The 19794-nt window shown below is 41.4% G+C and overlaps 1 protein-coding gene across 3 annotated transcripts; it reads left to right on the top strand.

Annotated features, from left to right (window-relative positions):
• Positions 1 to 1038: 1038 nt before the first annotated feature.
• LOC308387454 (clustered mitochondria protein homolog) lies at positions 1039 to 19781 on the top strand. 3 transcript variants are annotated; one of them, XM_080867509.1, is made up of 30 exons: positions 1039 to 1265; positions 1509 to 1585; positions 4891 to 6210; positions 7286 to 7446; positions 7535 to 7706; positions 7989 to 8129; positions 8213 to 8343; positions 8425 to 8579; positions 8762 to 8887; positions 8976 to 9114; positions 9246 to 9338; positions 9540 to 9758; positions 9887 to 10062; positions 10180 to 10491; positions 10591 to 10724; positions 11035 to 11136; positions 11363 to 11463; positions 11544 to 11696; positions 12101 to 12163; positions 12252 to 12499; positions 12657 to 12741; positions 14301 to 14454; positions 15514 to 15653; positions 15765 to 15845; positions 16271 to 16396; positions 17805 to 17926; positions 18082 to 18175; positions 18257 to 18391; positions 18475 to 18548; positions 18680 to 19781. In XM_080867509.1, the coding sequence occupies exons 3-30, from the start codon at positions 4935 to 4937 to the stop codon at positions 18774 to 18776; spliced, it is 5010 nt and encodes a 1669-aa protein (XP_080723635.1). In that variant the 5' UTR covers positions 1039 to 1265; positions 1509 to 1585; positions 4891 to 4934; the 3' UTR covers positions 18777 to 19781. The 3 variants fall into 3 exon arrangements, with proteins under 3 accessions (XP_080723635.1, XP_080723633.1, XP_080723634.1); XM_080867507.1 differs by having other exon boundaries at positions 8976 to 9165; XM_080867508.1 differs by having other exon boundaries at positions 1509 to 1590; positions 8976 to 9165.
• The last annotated feature ends 13 nt before the right edge of the window (positions 19782 to 19794 follow it).

The following is a 19794-nucleotide window of genomic DNA, read 5'->3' as shown; positions in this document are numbered from 1 at the left end:
CAGTCTTCAGAGGGATTATTATAAGGATAAGTCTTTGAGCCCTGCTATAGGTGTCATAGGGATATAATCTTACACATGAAGAGTCGCTTCCGCATGTCCGCTGTAAAGGCATTATCGTATTAGCTACCTTATTAGGTAAGAAAAACATAGGAAATGGTATTGTAGCTAGTAGCATTTTTTTTACAAATGTGCTCTATCATACACACAAACACCTACATAGTTGGCTTTTCTGGGCTTGAAAAATTAAAGCAGAGAGAGCATTCAGGGTCCAGACAAGTCTGAGGAGGAAAACTGTGAAGACTCATAGTCCAGTTTTCAGAAATCAGTCCTTCATCTGATTCTGGAAAACTGGGACTCTACACCTTCATATATGCACATTTTAACCTGGTAAAACAAGGTGAAGGACACATAAGAGACCAAGACTGCTGAACCATGAACCATTACTTTCTAGTGAAGCTGGCAGTTTAAATAAAATTAAATTTTGACATGAGTAATATACGCACAAATATACACACATATATGTATATACATATATATATAATGTATTAAAAAGAAAACAAAATATAAATAAGCTATAGCGAGAAATTAGGTTTACAAAAATCACTCATTAAAACCCAAACATGGTTCTGTCAGTTTGTCAGTCGACACTTGTCTCCTAGCAAACGTCCCATTCTAGAACGTTCCCACAGTTGTCTTGGTGACTGTGCTCAGAATGCAAATGTACCGCTGCAGCGCTTCCATGGCAACCAGAGAGCTGCTTTCAGACTGATGCCTGAGTTTTCAGCGCACCTACTGGAGCCTCATTTCCAGCACTGAGTGTCTGAGGAGGTGTTTGCTGTGTCATGTTTACATCTCACACAATGTGAAAAGGCGCCAGCCCTCGTCCCAGTCCTCCTCCTCTTCCTCCTCCTTCTCCTGCTGATGCTATTTATATACATTGCACGTGCTCACACGTTCAAGATTGATAGAGAAAGCATGGGCCGATCTGAATACAGGAAGTTGCATCATGAGTGGCAGAAAGGTTGCCCTCTTCTGGACTTGGACGGGTACTGAGTGTTTGAGCAGAGGGCCTGCCACAGCTCCTCTCCTCCCCTTGAAGGGCAGACACACACATAGTTTGTGTAATGTGGTTTCGCTGTAAGGACTGGGGAGCCTCCTGCTCTGGAGGAAAGCCTGAGGAAACTTACGTTTCTGATTCCATGAGGAGCAGGAGAATCTGGAGAAGATGAAACAGACTGACAGACTCAGTCTTTCTACAAGGGATGGTAGGGTTGTAGATTTGCTACATTAATCTGTAATGAACTGATGTGATTTTCTCTGTTTTGAGACATGTGCGCTCATTTTCTGCTGTGCTTGTGTTCTCATGAGGTCAAAATAATGTGTGCTACATGTTACATATAAAATCATAACTCTGTCCATTTCAGATCTTCTGCTGTTTTACTTTGGCTCTTTTGAAGCTTTTTAGAGGATATTTTTCTCCTTCTCATCTGTTTTCTTCCTCATTCCAGGATTTTTACACATCCAACATCACTGCTGAGTTCGCCTGATCAGAATTTGTCTCTGAGGTTTTCCAGGCCCTTCCACTGTAAGGTGACACCTCTGCAGGAATACTTCATGATTGTCCTGTCATCAGCTGTCGTCTAAGGCTCTAAGCTGCTTGCATTTACACATGACACACACACGCACGCTTGTGGCAGTGTCAAAACTAGAACTCAGTTACGGCTTAGACGCTCACACCAGACTGAAAGTGCGTGCTTCTGATGTCTACTAACCTCAGCCAGAAGTACGACTGTACATCACAGCTGCAAGCTGAGAAGTTAAAACGTGATACTAAAATATAATTAGTTTGGGTTTTTTTGTGTGTTTGCTTTGGGTAGCATAAGACAGCGTTATCAAATGTGCAGTCAGGAATTTGTATTGTGGGGGGAAACAGTTATCTGATCCAATCCTAAATTTGTAAGTTTGCTCCCTTGTAATGAAATCATCAGACTCTCGTTTTATGGTAGTTTCAATCTAATAGAGAGAGACAGAATATCAACCAAAAATCCAGAAGAAGGACATTATAAAAAAGTTATAAATTGTTTTAAATGTCATTGATCGAAATAGGTTTTTCATTCCCAAGCAAAACATGACTTTGTACTTTTGCTTGTTAGCAAGCACAGGCAAAAGACGTTTCTTGTAGATGGTCACTAGGTTTGCACACATCCTAGAAGGGAATTTGACCCACTCCTCTTTACAGAAACTGTGAAAATTTTCAGGCTGCCCCCCTCAGATTTTTTACAGGGTGAGGTCTAGAAGTCTGGAGATCAGCAATGCTACTCCATTACCTTGAAGTGTTTCTTCTTTAGCCCCTCCTTTGTTGCCATGGTGGCATGTTTTGGGTAGCTGTCATGGTGAAAGAGCCATCCTATGAGACACCTTCAGGGCTCTGGCTGAAAGAAGGAGGTTCTCATTAGGGGTTGGCGATATAAACGATATACGATAGAAACGATTTGGCCAACAATAGAGATTTGACTATACCGCTCTATCGCGATAGCACATGTTGATGATGTCATCAAGCTGCGCCTGGTTTGGTCGAAAGCATGGCAGTGGCTATAACCATTATCTGCAAATTATGCCGAGAGTCATAGCAAAGAGATGAAGCACTTTTGAAATATGGGGAAAGCCAAAAACTGTGCTTCCTCCACTTCCGTAACATTGATTTATTAATGTTGAATTCTCTCGCAGCTGCTCTATGTTGCAGTATATTAATAACTAACCTTGTGTTGTGGATGAATGATCTCAGTTGTTCTCCTGACTGAAGTTTGGCCCGTGTATAGCATCCTGCTATGCGATTGCATTAGTCCCTAACCACCAGAATCCCTCACGTTAACTTTTATCGAGTGGAAAAAAGTTGGCGTTCATCCTCCAGCTTCACTGTGCTAATGTTTTGCTAACATAGCTGTGTTGTTAGCAATCACGTAGCACAACATTATATACCAGGTAGTCCAACTTCAGTAACCCTGCAAACTCCACTGCTGTTTAGTTTTCTGTCTTCATTATTTTGGAAGTGGTAGGTGGAAACTAGCAAGCTAACTTCCTGTTAACTTCTAACTCTGTTAAATTTAATAACTTCTGTTTTCATGGATGCCTGGATGTTAAACTTAATTGTTACACCTGGTAAAGCAGCAACGCTGATGATTTTATTAAAGATTAAAGAATTTAGACCATTTTTAACTCTCAGTGTTCGTTTGACTTTAGGACCTGATGGGCTCAAAATGTGGTCATAAATATTTTGTACTTGGAAATCGGTTTTGTATGTCTAAAAATATTTGTGTGTGTGTGTAAAAAAGATTTGTATGTGTAAAAATAATTTGTGTGTGCATAAAAAAGATTTGTATGTGTAAAAAAAATTTGTGTGTGCGTAAAAAAGATTTGTATGTGTAAAAAAGACCTGCAGTTCAAAAAAGCGCCCCTCTGACAGCCAAACCCATTGTTCTCTGACTGGATTGTTACATTTGTGATTGACATGACATTGACCAATCAGATGAAAGGAAGAAAAATCGGGTCAAAATTCGTACTTGTAACTTGCAGGGTTTTTTTTTTTTTGGCTAAGTCCATAGACAAATCTTTTTTACGCACGCACAAATTCTTTTTACACATACGAAACTGATTTACAAGTACAAAATATTTATGACCACATTTTGAGCCCATAATGGAGTTTTGGACCCAGATTACTCCGCGAAGCTCCTCACTACGGCAGTCGTAATGCTCTGACAATCCATCAAGCAGTGCGGCTTACCAAAGTTGTACTAAAACATTTTTTAACAGATTTCTGCAGCCAAAATCGGTTCGAGGTCAGTAAACACAACCAGAATGCATACATAAGGCACACTCTCGATTTTTGAGAAAATTAAGGGATTTTAAGTGTGCCTTATAGTGTGGAAAACACGTTATACAGAAGAAAAGAATATATCGCGATATATATCGTTACCGCACATGCTTCAAATTATATCGCGATATGAATTTTAGGCCATATCACCCAGCCCTAGTTCTCATCCAAGATTTTACAGTATATGACCCTGTCCGATAGTGCCTCAATGTGGTGGAGTCTTCCTGTACCCTTAGCTGAAAACAGCCCTAAAGCATGATGTTTCCACCTCTATGCTTGACTGTGGGTTTGGTGATCTTTGGGTGATACTCAGCATTTCTCATCCTTCAAACATGGTGGCTCAAGTTTAGTTTCATTTGGTCACAGCACTTCATTTACATGTTTTCTGTAAATGATAAAGAGGAGTGGGCAAACTAAAGATGGGTATTCTTCAACAGAGGGACCTTGCAGGTGCTGCAATGTTTCAATCAATTGCAGTGTAGTGTTACCACCAGTTTTCTTGGTGGCTGCCTTCAGATCATTAACATGCTCCTCCCATGAAGTTGTGGGCTAATCTGCCACCTTTCTTATGACCATCCCAACCCCATGAGGTAAGCTCTTGCATGGGGCTCTATGTTGAGGAACTGGTGAGAAACTGGTTTTGTGGACAGATGTGCTTTATACATAAAATGGGCTGAGATCCGCCAGAGATTAAATAATTCATTCCACCAATGTAAAGATAGAAAACATAGCACCAATAATGTCAGGTTTATCTAGAAAAGAAAACAATGTCTAATGTTTGTGTATGATTGCGTTGTTTTCTGGTGAAATGAGGAATAATTAGGACCATTCATTATCTCTAAATAAAGTTCCTACTTTGTCAAAACTGTAGGGTCTTGTTGCTTGGTATTTCCTAGTTTGACTTATTTGTTTCCTTTTTATTGTTGTAACTGAACAACACTGGCTCAAGTATGAAAGTATAAGTGGACTCTACTGGGGTTTGACACTAACATAGTTTTTTTTTTTTTGGTCCTCTCTAGGTCACCTTCACAGTTTTTACTTCTTTTTAGCGCATAAAGGCACCATGGGAAACATCTTCCAGTGCTGCCAGACCCTCTCAAACTACTTTAAGTGTCAGGATACACCAGGCCTGGGTGAGGCAGAAAGATCTCCTCTGCTGTCCAGCGAAGAGAGTGAATGTGAGTCACTGAGTTTGCTGGACAACTCGGAGGACGACGTGTTAACCGTCTCAACAAACAGTATAACAAACCTGGCCCTCGAACCGGAGAACTTTCTGTTTCCTGACATCATCCTAAGCAGTAGCCTGGGAGGAGATGTGACTCTGGTGGAGCCAATGGTGTGTCTGCTCGTGTCTGAGGAGGATGAAGGAGGAGGCGAGGGGATGGGCGAGCAAAGAAGCGAAGAACAAGGAAGGAGTAATGAGATGCGAGGCAGAGGGTACTCTGAGGTTGAGACTCAGACTGAAATAGAGACCCAGATTGGTATGGGGGTGCAGACTCAGACTGAGTCGCAAACAGAAGTTCAAACACAAACAGAAACACTCGAGTTCGGTAATAAGAGGGTGGTGAGGGGAGGAAGTATGATCATTAATAGTGAGACTGGAAAAGAGATGCATGATTGGGATCAACATGAAGGTGTGGAACAGCTGCTTTTGGAGGCACAAACATCGGAGAAGAAAAGCAGTGACATTTGGTGTGACGTTGAAGTTTCTGCTGACTTGAAGCTGCCAGGAAAGGTAGGAAGGCAGACAGCCAAAGACAAACTCGAAGTGACGGCCACCTTAACAAAGCTAACTTTGCAGACAGAAAGAAACACTGACCCAATTGAAGAGGAACATACAGATTCTGCCCTGAGAGAGTCGACAACCTTACAGTGCAACAAAAAGCCAGACGAGCAAAAGACTGAATCCAAACACACCTCAGTGATGCAGGCTGACCACAAGGTCAGCGGCACAAATGAAAACATTGCTGCAGTGGAGTCAGAGAAGATGACAAAATGCAGCAATAATGACACAGAAAATGTGGAAAACTTTAACCCCACTGAGGGTTGTGTGAACCTGAAACAACAGAGCAATCAGGACAATGGACAGATGGAAGAGTTAGAGCAGACTGCAAATGAAAACCAACATAATAATATCCACATAAAAACAAACAATTCTGTGGTTCAGACAGCAGGTCATATTCAAAGTCAGGACAAGTCACATCTGCCAAAGAAGTTAGAGGAAGCCATCAAGACTGATGAGCGACAGGCAGAAGGAGAAGAAGAAGGAGAGACTAAGATTGATCGAATGACCCTTTTTTTAGTTGACAGACTGTTTCTGGGAGCAACACATGTCCAAAGTGAGTGGATTTTTTTTTTTTTTGTAGTCAGTATTACAGCTGGTTAAGCTAAGACTGTGTTTAAGAACTCATTTATTTAGTCTGAAATCTATCACAGTGAAAAACTCTGGATGATAACACCATATCTTCATTCACCTTCCTTTTCATTTTTTAGATCTTTTTCACTTCCTCGGACAAGGAGGGCATATTTTTGGTATTTTTGGTCGTGTCATTGTTTCTGTCTGTAAAAACAATAACTTAAAAAGTTTTGAAAGATTTCTGGTCAAATTTCATAGGGGTGTAGATCCTGCTCTTCAAGGACTTCAAGGTCAATTCACTAGCTGGGCCTACGTCCTCATTTTAGGTTTGACAGCGTTTTAGTAGGTAAAGGTGAATACTTGGACATGAATTGAGCTGCGGTTTGGGGAAGGCCTCGAAGGGGACTGGGTTTGGCGGATCCCCATGTACTAATAGGAGTGAATAAGTTAAAGAATTGAGAACAAGGAGGGAGGGAGGGTGGGGCACATAAACGAGAATGAACAGCTTGCAGAACTGGGGGAACCTATATAGATGACAACCAGCAGGAGCGTGTTTGGAGGCGTGGTCCTGCTCCTGAAATTCTGAGATATAATCTCCAAAAATTGACAAAAAGCTTTATAATTTAAAAACATTGATTCTCATAAGTGTAGTGTTTGTTGGAATGTGGAAAAGCCGAAATACACTGTAATATAAAATTATATAATAAGCTCAAGTTGTTCATGTCCAGTTATTCGCAAATCAGCATCTATTATCCATTACCCGCTCCAACATAATGTTGGGTAATCAGAGTAAACATCTGCCATGCTACCCTTATCTGATTTTTACTCCACTACAAACTTCTTAAAGTATGTATGCAATCCTCTGCACTTAGTAAATACTGCCCAGAGAGTGAGCAGGATGCTCTCGGGGTGCTTCCTGTATGATCAACTTTCCTTGTTTTTATTTTCATTTTGAATTTGTATTTTCCACCTGATTAACTCACATTAAAGTGTTTGTTTGTTTTTCAGCCAGTTTCATCTCAATGGTCTATTTTTGTCTTTTCTCTTCTGTTTAACAGCACATCCAAATCCAGCTACAGCACCCTCTGAAGATGATCTCCCAGAGCAGTCTGATGATGATAAAAGGAAAAAACTCAGTATCCAAGACATAGTTGATCTCCAAGAGACAAGTTTTACTGTCAGAATCCAGCCTCCGGGAACAGAAAGTTTTGAGCTACAGGTTCTGTTGTTAGTCCCTGTTTTCTCAAAGATTCACTTCACTGTGTCTTCATTTCACTTCAGCTCTCATGTTTCTCCTCCACCATCAGGTGACCGGCCAGATGTTGGTTGTAGAGCTCCACCAGGTGCTTATGGATCATGAGATCACCTGCCATCGCACGTGCTTCTCCCTCCAGCTGGGTGGTGTCACGCTCGACAGCCTTAATGAGCTGCACTCTGTCCCGGGCATCCGTGACGGAGCGGTGATCAAGGTGGTGGAGGGTAACTGCCTCTTCCTGTTCTTACTGCATTAGTTTTGTCTTCATGTGATGATTCACCATTTGAGTCATTTCTCAAAATAGTATTAGAGTGAAAGAAAAACATGAGTACAAAACATCCATACCTTCTTATACTGATGTTAAATTATTTAGCATTACTATTTCTGCATTTCCACTTGATAATCTTATTTCATGAGCATCTTCATATGGAAAATTCTTCCATTTAATCCCGCACTCGTGCAAGATAGATTTGAATCCTTTGTGAGCGTTGTTGCTCCTGTTGCAGAATCTTACTCGGTGCGTGATGCTCGTCTTCATCTCAGACATGTACGTGATCTTCTGAGGAGCCTCGACCCCACCGATGCGTACAACGGCGTGAACGGCAGCTCACTGTCTTACCTCACCTTCTACACCACAGGAAACAATGGTAACGCCCCTCTGTCATACATTAGGATCAGCTTCCCTATAAGAAAGCGCTCAACCCTTTCACCTTTACGTTCAACCCTGCAGATGGTCAGAGCGTGGGGAAGAGGCGAGCTTCTGAAAGGGAGTCTGTTGACTGCAGCCCTCCAGAATACGTCCTCCCCGGCTCTAAGGAGCGACCGCTGTGTCCACTTCAACCAGTCAGAGAGGACTGGAAGGTGAGCTGTCAGTTTTTCTACATGCAGTTAAGGCTGGGTAAATGTGCATTTAGTCGTGGTTAAACAACAGTGAAATGACAGCCTTTGCAGTGCCTGCGGGTCTTGACCCTCAGCAGTTGGAACCCACCTCCAGGAAACAGGAAGATGCACGGTGACTTAATATACCTGAATGTCCTGACTATGGAGGATAGAGAACTCAATATTACATCCTCTACACGGGGTTTCTTCCTCAATCAGTGAGTTTTACATGCTATAAAAAGGTTTTATCCATCCTGGCAAGATATTTTGTTCAGATGTTTCCAGTAGGTTTAATAGTTATAATTATAATTAAACATTGGTATTTCCCCTTGAGTACTGTAGTTACTCAAGGGTATAAACTTGCCTTGACTTGGCGTGTGCTCTTCTCTGACTTCTTCAGGTCAACTGCCTTCAACTTTAACCCCAAACCTGCAGTTCCTAAAACCCTTTGCCATTCTCTAGTGGAGCTGCTGAGTCAAGTCAGCCCTGCTTTCAGGAAAAACTTCACCGCCCTGCAGAAGAAGAGGTGAGCCAACTGTTTGGAATCGATTTAGAACTTGTTTTAGCATGAAGCTTGACAGTAAAAATATTTTCCATCCTCTGCTGTGAGCCAGAGTTCAGCAGCACCCTTATGAGCGCATTGCAGCACCATTCCAGGTGTTCACCTGGACTGCGCCACACGAGGACCACACTCTTGACTGCGTGAGAGCGGAGGAGACGCACGCCAGCTACATGGGCCAGGATGAGCATACGGTAGTGGACGCAAGATCGAGGAGGCAACCTAAATGTGGAAATGCAGGACATGTAAAAATATAGGTTTGATTTTACATTTCAACTGATGGCGATGATGATGCTGATATTTAGGTTGTGTGTCATGATCTCAGAGTCGGGACTGGAACGAGGAGCTTCAGGGATGCAGGGAGCTCCCCGGGAGCTCCCTGCAGGAACGACTGCACAGAGAGAGGAGCATTTTCAAGGTGCGGATTCCCAACATCATCTTTCCAAGTCTGTCCTTCATTACTAATGATGCAAACCTGTGATAATCAATTTAAAGCCCAGAAGCCATGACCTCTTATAACAGTCCTCTTATGTTTCCTCTATTCTTCTTCCTCCTCTGGGACCAAATTGTTTTATTGAAACATAAACTCATTAACCAGTATTTGAATCCCTCCTCGCAGACCAACAGTGACTTTGTGGCCGCTGCGACACGAGGTGCTACGGCTGTCATTGACGGCAACATCATGCCGATAAACCCAGGGGAGTCGCCTCATTTGCAAATGTTCATGTGGAACAACCTCTTCTTCAGCCAGGGGTTTGATGTGTCTGAGCACTACCGACCACTAGGGGGAAACACTGCTGCTCACGCTGCTGCCATCTGTGACCTAAGAGGAGCTCAGGTGAGAGATCCTGATGGTATGACTGGGGAGGTGTTTGGGAGGAAATTATCATTTCAGATATCTTTAAGGGTGTAGTTATAAGGATATTAATGGTCAAACTGGTCAAAAAATAATCTGCACGGCTGCAGGCATATGCATCAGTGGACATGGAGGGGCTACACACAATCGGCACAGTTGTGGTGGATTATCGTGGTGTCCGAGTTATTGCACAGACGATCATTCCTGGGATACTTGAGAAAAATCAGGAGGAGAGTATAGTGTACGGCTCCAATGACAACGGCAAGACAGTGTTTACTCATCCGAGGTAACATTCCTACATACTCAGTGAAATCTTATATTGTAGCTCTTGATCGAAAAGCCGGACGTGCCCTTTTATTTTGTCACTATTACTGCAGCTGAGCAGGAGTGTGTTTTATGGCAGGTTTCTGGAGCTGCTGGATAAAACCAGTAAGCAGCTGAGAATCCAGCGTCACCAGGTTTTAGACCACAACAACAGACCGGTGGAGCTTTGCTCTGGCATCGAGACCGTAGGCATCCTGGGTAATGATGGACGACCTTACATCTTGGACCTCCTGCGAACCTTCCCCCCAGATCTTAACTTCCAGTTCTCAGAGACAGAGGAGAGGAGGGAGGAGGTGCCGAAGGAGTGCCAGAGCTTTGGTTACCCATGTCTCCATTGTCACAGTCTGGCCAGCCTGAGACCTGAGCTGATTGAGGCCTTCATTCAGCACAGGTGAGGGAGACTTTCAGAACTGAACTACTAGACAAGCAGCATGAGCCAATGTTAGAAAATGAGCTTTCTCATCTTCTTATCTTTTATTTTATGATGTAGGTATGAGCTTTTCATGAAGATGGTGTCGCATGAGCTGAGCCAGCTGACTGAACAGGATGAAGCCACAGAGTGGAGTGAGAAGCCCATCTGTGATTCAGATACTGGGGAGAGACCTGCAGCCAGTGCTGACATGGGTGAATAAGACCTTATACAGTGAATAAAGTGAATATGACATATGTACAGAGGTGTCATGCTGAGAAAGAGCATTGCAGATGTGATGTTTGATTTTAAACTGTTGATGGAGAAATCTACAGAAGGTCAGAAGAAGCTGGAACACATGCAATAATCTGCACACACTAAAGAATTTTTATCATAGGCCTGAATCACAGATGATAGAGCCACAAAATGAAAATGCAAATATCAAATGTTAACAGATGTGTGAGGGCAAAGAAAGCGGATTATCTTCATGTTGGCTAACAATACTTTCATATTTGATTTTTGTAGAAATAAGTAAAAGAAATGCGATCCTGAAAGCTTGTAGAGCCGTCGGCTCAGTGAGTGACTCCTGCTTTGACATCCGCTTCAATCCTGATGTTTGCTCTCCAGGTACTGAACACCCTCGTGCTCACATACAAATACTCAGAGTAATATATATATATATATATATATATATATATATATATATATATATATATATATATATATATATATATATATATATATATATATATATATATATATATATATATATATATATATATATATATATATATATGTATGTATGTATGTATATGTTGTCAGATTAAAGATGAACTGTGTGTCTTTCCTGCAGGTGCTCGATTCCCTGCTGAGTGTTTAGAGGAGGTTCAGAGGCAAAGGTGCCTGCTGTGGGAGGCAGCTGCTTTTCTCCTGTCGCATCAGATCCCAGCAATGGTCAGTTGTGTGTGGAGTGATAATGTTTAAGTGTATCGCATAAAGTGTAAGATGATGTGTGTGTGTCATTTCTGTTATAGTTGATGGACTGTCTTGACCACACAGCAGTGCCAATGGATGGCGGAAGTCTGACCTCAGCGCTTCATCAGCGGGGTGTGAACGTGCGATATCTGGGCACCATACTGAGGGAGCTCGGCAGGGTGGAGGAGAGAAGACGACTCGGCCATATACAGGCACATAATACAGCTATTAATAACCATACCACATAAATGCTATTATTCAGCATATATGAATAAGGCGGGTCTGTTAGGCTGGTCCAGCGTGCATTTTTTTCCACTGAATATACCGCATTGTATAAGAAACCTGTTCCTAATCATTATTGTTGTTATTATTATAAGCTTTGTTTATTTTGCAAGAAAATAGAAAAGCGGTTGTCATATCAAGAAATCAAGAAACATCTCTGAAATCAAAAGTTTAAACCTTCATCAAGCCTTTAAATGTTTGTTCATATAGTGTGAAGCAGCAAGAGCTGGCTTCTCAACATTAGCCTTCACACGTAGATTGTGAAGACTGAGCTAGTCCTGCAGTTTGATCTCATGAACTTTTTCTCGAAGTCTTCTCTCCTCTTCCCTTACAGAGAATTTGCGTCAGTGAAATCATCCTCAGAAGTGCCAAACACATCTTCAGGACCTACCTGCAGGTGCTCAGATTAAGAAAACACATGTACTAATCACTACGCAACCTATCATTGTTTTTGATTTATCAGCAATTACCTTATTTTCTCCCAGGATGTGGAACCTGCAGCTTTCTCTGCAGCTGTCAGTCACTTCCTAAACTGCCTCCTGACCTCCTCCTCCTGCTTCCCCGACTCCTTCTCAGACGAGCTGCTCTCCCGTCGCAGGAGCCGCCGACGCCGGAGTCACGGGAGTCGAGTCACATTGTTGAGTGACAGCGTGTGGGCTAGGCTGACGTCCGGCGAGCTGTGGGGCAGGATCAGGGCTGAGGCTCGAGATTATTATCACTACACATTTGACAGGTGTTTGCGTGCGTGCGTGTGTGTGTGTGTGTGTGTGTGTGTGTGTGTGTGTGTGTGTGTGTGTGTGTGTGTGTGTGTGTGTGTGTGTGTGTGTGTGCCTATGTGTTCCTGGATATGTGCAGCAAGACTTTCACACTGTCATCCTCTCTGTGTTCAGTGAAAGTATAGATGAAGTAATAGAAAAGCACAACCTTCAGAGGATCTCCCTGCTGAGAGAGATTGCCATCAAGACAGGCATCCAGGTCAGACATCTCTTCATAATACAGCAACCTATGAACTTAAATTAAGTCTCCATCCCATAAGTCTCCATACTGCCAATGCTACGTGAAATCACAACATCTGTATCATAGAATACTCAACACACTGCTTTATTTGGTCAAGACATAACAGACGGGACAAAAATATGGAGAAAAAATACATAAAAATGCTGATCACTGACCATGAGTCAACATTTCTACCCCTTTGCAGAAGCTGACGTGAGGTAATCTAGTTTATTTTTTTGCCACACTTCTGTTCTTTCAAGGTCAAAAAAGATAAGATCTGGATTCAATGTTATCCTACATTTATCCAAGAATTTTTTTTTTAAATTAGAGAATACATTTTTTAATATCCAAAACATTTAAATTTCAATAACAATTAAATGACAAATACATTTAGATTGTATTAATAGCAATAAGTCGACAGATGATTCTCAGCCAACAAGGCTGATCAACAAGATGATCAGCCTTAGAAAAAAAGAGATAACATACTACCAAAGATTTCAATTCAAATAATCCTCAGCTTTCAGCGTTACCTTAATTTTTTGTGGCATAGATTCAACAAGGTGTTGAAAACACTGCTCAGAGAATTTAATTTTGGGTGCACTGTGGACATGGTCAGCAACAGTACTCAGGTAACCTGTGGTATTTAAATGATGCTTAGTCGGTAGTAATGAGCCCAGAAAAATATCCCCAACAGCATTTCACCACCATCAGCCTGGTGTTAAAAGGCTAGATGGAGCCATGCTTTCATGTCGTTTACTTTAAATTCTGACCCTACCATCCAAATGTTGCAACGGAAAACGAGATTCATGAAATCAGGCAACATGTTTGAATTATAGCATCCATATCCTGTTCTTTCCTGTTCCTATTAGCCTGAAGCAGTCTTGATATTCTCCTCCGACCTCTGTCATCAGCAAAGCATTTTCACCTACTGAACTGCCGCTTACTGGATATTTTCTCTTTCTCGGACCAAGATCTGTAAACTCTAGAGTTGGTAGGAAAATCCCAGCAGATCAGCACTTTCTGAAATTAACTATGTCATGTTAAAGGTCACTAAAATAACATTTTGCCCCCATTATGATGATCTTGCCCATGTCACAGGTTGCTGCCATGTGACTGGCTGATTAGATATTTGTCTTAACGAGCAGCTGAACAGGCATACCTAATGAAGTGGCCAGTGAATGTATTAATGAACAGTGTGGCAGTCTAGGATCTAAAGTTAAGCGACTTAAGAGGCATATAGAGCTGTTTTTGCACTTATTACATTTATTTAACATTTGTTAAATAGTTTTAATCATGACATTCATGGGTGAAAAGTGAATGTTTTTTTACTTTAGTTTTTCTCTTAAATCCATAATTCTATTTCTTGTGGTTTTACACAAGAAATAGAATATTGACATCAAGCTTCAGAGTTTTTGATGGCTGAAGTTCACAATTTACTGTGCTTAGAGCAGAAAATCAGACCAAAAACCACAAAGTTATTAAATCCAACTTTTAAAGTGCATCTGCTTTCCTCCTCCATTCCCTTTCTCTGTGTTCAGGTGCAGCTGAGGGAATATGTGTTTGAGTCTCGACACAGGCCGGCATTTGGTGAGGAGGACATCGTCAACATGTTTCCCGTGGTCCGGCATCTCAAGCCTACGTCATCGGATGCCACGCAGCTTGTTCAGCAAGCCCAGCTGGCAGTGCAGCAGGGTGAGACATAAGCACAAATATAGACGTAAACAGCATAATATACAGTGTATGTGTTCTTCTTCTTTTTCTTACAGTAAAATTAAATGTGGCCCTCAATGTAAAAGGAGTTTGAGATCCCTACATTTTAACATCCTGCAGCAGCAGGAGCTGCTTCCCTCCAAACATCAACACAAACTCTAAATGTCACTAACTAAAAATATCACACATCTGATAGGGGCAAATGTGTGGCGTGGGAAGAAGCGTTAACAGTATGCTTACACAATCAACAGGAGGTTTTAACGCGCTATTTGTTATTTGTTTGCATTTGCATTGCAAGAAAGAAAAATCACTGTTTTAAAAGTAACTTCCTAATGTGCTCTGTGTGTGAGGAAGTTCTCACATGCAAATTGAAAGAGTATAGTTCTTTGTTCCTGTTCATAGTGGCGACACTGACTCTATTTTAATGCCAGTGATACAAGATCCACACTTCTCATTCTGTAATAAAATACATTCTTAATCTAATATGGAGCTTCAGCAGCCAGTCAGTCACAAAAACCAAGCAAATGTCTTTTAATGTTGCACTCACCATAAGTTACCATGGTGATATAGCCAGGTAAAGAGACAGCCACTTTCATACGCCAACTTTAAGCTCTACATGGCTTGCTGAGCCCATCTGGCTTTATAGTGAAGGCCACAGAGCAAGGTAGGTGGATGCTGGACCTCATCACCTATATTGAAATCATCTCAAGAAGGCTTTCCAGCTTATATAAGAAGAGTAAGCAATCAATAACCTGTACAGTCATCTCATCAGTCTACATGTAGACATGTGTGGATGATTTTATGACACACTTAAATATGTGCGTTTATACCAAGCATGTGCACATATTAAACATGACCGCATTTATGCTATATGTGCTGTATTGTGCCGCTCAGTTCCTTGTATTTAACACGATCTATGATGCACATTGTCAATACAGATCCTGATAATGGATCTGCTCGAAGGCCAGTCCTCATATGAGGAGCAGATATTCATTTCTGTTTATTTGCTGTGCATTAATAGTATTTTGTGTTTGATTTTAGGGCTCCTCAAGGAATGCTACGACTTGATTAGTCAGGCCCTGACTCTATTCAGCAGTGTGTGTGGGGTCCTGCATGAGGACGTGTGCATGTGCCTGCGCCTCCTCGGACGGCTCAGCTACATCTTGGGAGAAAACGCAGATGTAAATATTCATTATGTTAATTTATACAATGAACCAGTACTTAACTTTCTGAATCAAGCAGACCATAGTTATGTACAGCAATGTTTCCTGTAACGTGTCCATGCATTGCAGGCCCTCAGCCACCAGGAAAAGGCCGTAATGAGTTCTGAGAGACTGCATGGTATAGACCATCCACAGACCATACAAGATTATGTGAGTTTCGTCACTTTTTCATTAATTTACAGACAGTCTTGTTATGTTATTTGTGTTGTCTTCCACCCTAACGATCTCCAGTCCACACATCTTATTAAAATATATATATAGTGATATTTTTCAGTGGCACAATCCCTATTTACAGATCTGCAGTTAAAGAAAAAAAAAAAGGATAGTTTCATTAACATCAGCATCATTTTTTTTTCAAGTCTTGACCCTGTGATGTGGATAAAGACACTTATCATGTTTTTTAAAATCCATCTATAGAACCCAAGTTTGCTCATATTGGCCTCACAGTTCTGCAGCTGTTACCGACTGGATCTAGGGATTATTTTTTTCATGTAGAAATTAAAACAAAAACTAGCCAAACGCTTAACTGTATTTATTAAAATATGTCTTTGATATATTATCATTTTATGCTTCAGACCTTTTTGACCCTCTACTGCTTTGCTGGAGGCCACCACTTGACCTCTCTACAGCTGCTGTATCGTGCTCGGTACCTCACCCTGCTTGTTGGTGGAGATGATCATCCACAAGTAGCATTACTGGATGTAAGTGAGATCCCACCTGATTTATTTATTTATTGAGCAGGTGACCACATACTTTAAAAGCAAAAAGGCCCAAAAATAATAATCTTTTAAAAAAAAGTATATTAGCGTGTTTGGTTTGGCAAAGATTTTATGGTGGGTATCTTTCCTGATACCGCTCTCCCCATGTATCCGGGCTTGTGACCGCCACTAGGAGCACACAGGCTTGTGTCCCACCTGTGGTTAGGTTAAGAAGAGAGGTGATGACCAAGAAAGAACACTACAGATGTGACGTTTGTTTTGTGAGTGTTGATGGAGAAGTATAGAGAAGGCCAGAATTAGCTTGACTGTGTCTGTGGCTCTAGAGAAAGCATATTATAGGGTGACAAGAGAGGAAGTGTGGTACTGCATGAGGAAGTCAAAAGTCACAGAGAAGTATGCGAGGGATGGGAAATCAAGACAGTGGTGAGGTGTACAGTAGAAGTGACACATGGGTTCAAAGTGGAGGCTACGTCGGGGATCGGCTCTGAGCTCCTTCTTGTTGACAGTAGTGATGGACAGACTGACAGATGACATCAGGCGGGAGTCTCAATGGACTATAATGCTCGCAGATGATATTGTAGATGATCTGTAGTGAGATTAGAAAGCAGGTGGAGGAAAGCCTGGAGAGGTGGAGGTATTTACTGAAGAGACGAATGATGAAAGTTAATAGAAGCAAGACAGAATACATGTGTGTGAATGAGGGGAGGCAAAAAGAAAGGTTAAGACAGTGAAGGTAGATAAGTTTAAATACCTGAGGTCAACTTTTCAAAGGTGGGGCCAATACAGACTGAAGGGGAAGGTTTACAAAATGGTAGTGAGACCTGCTATGATGTACGGTATAGAGACAGCAAAAAGACGAGGTGGAGCTGGAGGTGGCAGAGATAAGGATGCTCAGGTTTCATTGGACGTATATTATATATGAGTACATCAGAGAGACAGCTGCGGTTGAGCTGCTTTTCTAATGTAAAAAAAAAAACCCTCTTACCATCAAGATTTTTTTATTTGGACATTCAAAACAGTTGAGGAAAATAAGAACTCCGAAAAGCAGAAAACCTGTTGGTGTGTCAGTGTTCCCAGGCCAGCCAAGAGATGTAAACCCCAGGTCTACCTCAGGGCCTCCTTTCAGTAGGACATGCTTGCCCAGGAGGCATCCTAATCAGATACCCGAACCACCTCAACTGACTCCTTTTGATATTTTAATGAGTGAAATATAAAGTAAAAGTCTGAGAATATGTAACACATTATATAAGAATCACAATATTATGTGACACAGTGGTAGTCTATGTGATATTGCACTGGTTAAAAGGTCAAAGTGGGTCATATCCATGAAATACTCAAGAGTAAGAGCTCATTTGTGCGTTTGTGTCCCTGTTTTGCTCCTCTGTGTTAGAGCATGCTAGGTCTGGTACTTCATGGACTGATGGAGTATGAGCTGTCCCTGAAGTTCCTGCATAATGCCTTAACTTTAACCTCAAAATACCACGGTGTCACATCCCTGAAACACGCAAACAGGTACGTGACACACTTTGTCCTCACGCTCCTTCTTCTTGCATAAAAAACATAGATTCAGTTACAGAAAGTTTGAAAGACAACTGCTGTGATCTTCCTGTTCACATTTGAATTTTCTGTGCAAAAAAATAGCCTTTCCATGTCTTTCTTCTGCACAGTCATCACCTGCTGGCCACTGTGTATGAGAGTAAAGGAGAGTTTCGATCAGCTCTGCACCACGAGAAAGAAGCTTATTCAATATATAAGAGCCAGGTGTGTTTTAGAATAAAGTGTTTTCTGGTGTTATGTCCATGCATTCTGCTCTGGATTTTAACTGTTGCTGAACATGTGTAGGTTGGTGAGAACCATAACAGCACTACGGAAAGCTCGGAATACCTGAAGAGCCTCACTCAGCAGGCTGTGATCCTTCAGAAAGCCATCAACCAAATATACAGCAACACACCTGGTGCCTGTATTCCACCACCAAAGGTTTGCACAGTTTGGATGTTATGTGAACATACACAGATATGCAGTGCATGCATTTCTGGTTGTGACTGTCTGTTTTTCTCTAGTTTTCCACACCGAACCTTCCCACAATACTCCAGCAGCTCAACCTGACATGTGGAATCATTCTCATCCCCCTCAGGTGATTACTGAAACAGACACAGGATCAAAAGTAGCCACTAATGTCCCAGTTTAACACTCCCTGATTAAAACTGTTCATGTAAATGTGCTTTTCCCTCTCACTTTATATATGTTTTGCCTTTTCCTTTCTAGTGGAAAAGAAATTGACGAGCTCCGGGCTGAGTTTAAAGGAAAAGTAAAAGTGAAAACGGAAGAGCTTGAAAATCAATTGTTAAGTTCTGTGGAGTAGAAACAACAATACTGACTTATGAACTAAAAACACAACCACAATGGGACACCTGCATGATCTGTGAAAGTGACTGTGGACAATGAGCAGCAATGGCGGATGAAAGCGAGGCAAAACAATGCCGTTATTAAACAGGTCACCCAGGTGCACCTGTCTCCTGTTAAAAGAGGACTTTGCTCTGCTGTTGTCAGTAGACATAGATTATCAGTGCCATAATAAAGCTCTTGCCGAACTGTACGGCACTGTACGTGATGGCAAACACGTTCAACTCACTTCCTTTTTGTCGTGAAAGTAGATAAATAAAAGCAAGAATTGTGCTGCTAGATGAATGGAAAAGCACAGTAAGCTTTACACTGTGTATACAGAGAAAAAAATATATAGCCACAGTGTTTAATATCTCAGATTGTGAAATGGCATGTCGTCTTCTTGCACTACCCTGAGTGTCCACTGGGTTTCACACTTGTGCCATGAGCATTTCTCAGAACAAAGTAGAGTAGATAGGTTCCCATTATGCAGAAGAAATAGATTTTTTTTAAGTAACTATTTTATAGGCTTATATTAAGTGTGTGTTTTGTATTGTGCGATAGGCCACAGACCTGAAAGTCCAACATTTATGTTACTTGTGTGAATCAAGTAACATTCGAGTGAGAATAGGTAGGCTGTGGGCACTTTAATGAATACATTTTATTGTGTGAGACTGATTTAGATGTGTACCACAATTTAGTTGTTATTAATATCATCTTATTTTTTTATTCTTCTATTATATAATAACAGAAAGCTTAAAAATGAGAGGATTAGGCTTTGAGATTGCATTTCTACTTCATAAAAACAGCGACAGTTTTATATATTTTATATATTATTCCATCTGAAAACTATCCGAGTATTTCTGATATAGCTTCCTGTGAGTTGTTTAGTATAAATCAACATCTGTAGAGCCGAAGCATGGCGGTGTAATTTCATCTATTCAAATCAAAACATGGATGCAGCTGACAATAAAAATGACTTATAACGCCATGGTGAC

The sequence above is a fragment of the Rhamphochromis sp. 'chilingali' genome (assembly GCF_963969265.1).
Source record: "Rhamphochromis sp. 'chilingali' genome assembly, chromosome: 19".
NCBI lineage: Eukaryota > Metazoa > Chordata > Actinopteri > Cichliformes > Cichlidae > Rhamphochromis > Rhamphochromis sp. 'chilingali'.
This window is presented reverse-complemented; position numbering and strand designations above follow the sequence as displayed.

Excerpts from the sequence above, each read along its gene's own strand:
- LOC308387454 (XM_080867507.1), top strand. The coding sequence starts at position 4,935 with ATGGGAAACATCTTCCAGTGCTGCCAGACCCTCTCAAACTACTTTAAG. Across the intron at positions 8,580-8,761 it reads CGGGGTTTCTTCCTCAATCA|GTCAACTGCCTTCAACTTTA; the intron begins GTGAGTTTTACA and ends TGACTTCTTCAG. Across the intron at positions 10,492-10,590 it reads GAGGCCTTCATTCAGCACAG|GTATGAGCTTTTCATGAAGA; the intron begins GTGAGGGAGACT and ends TTTATGATGTAG.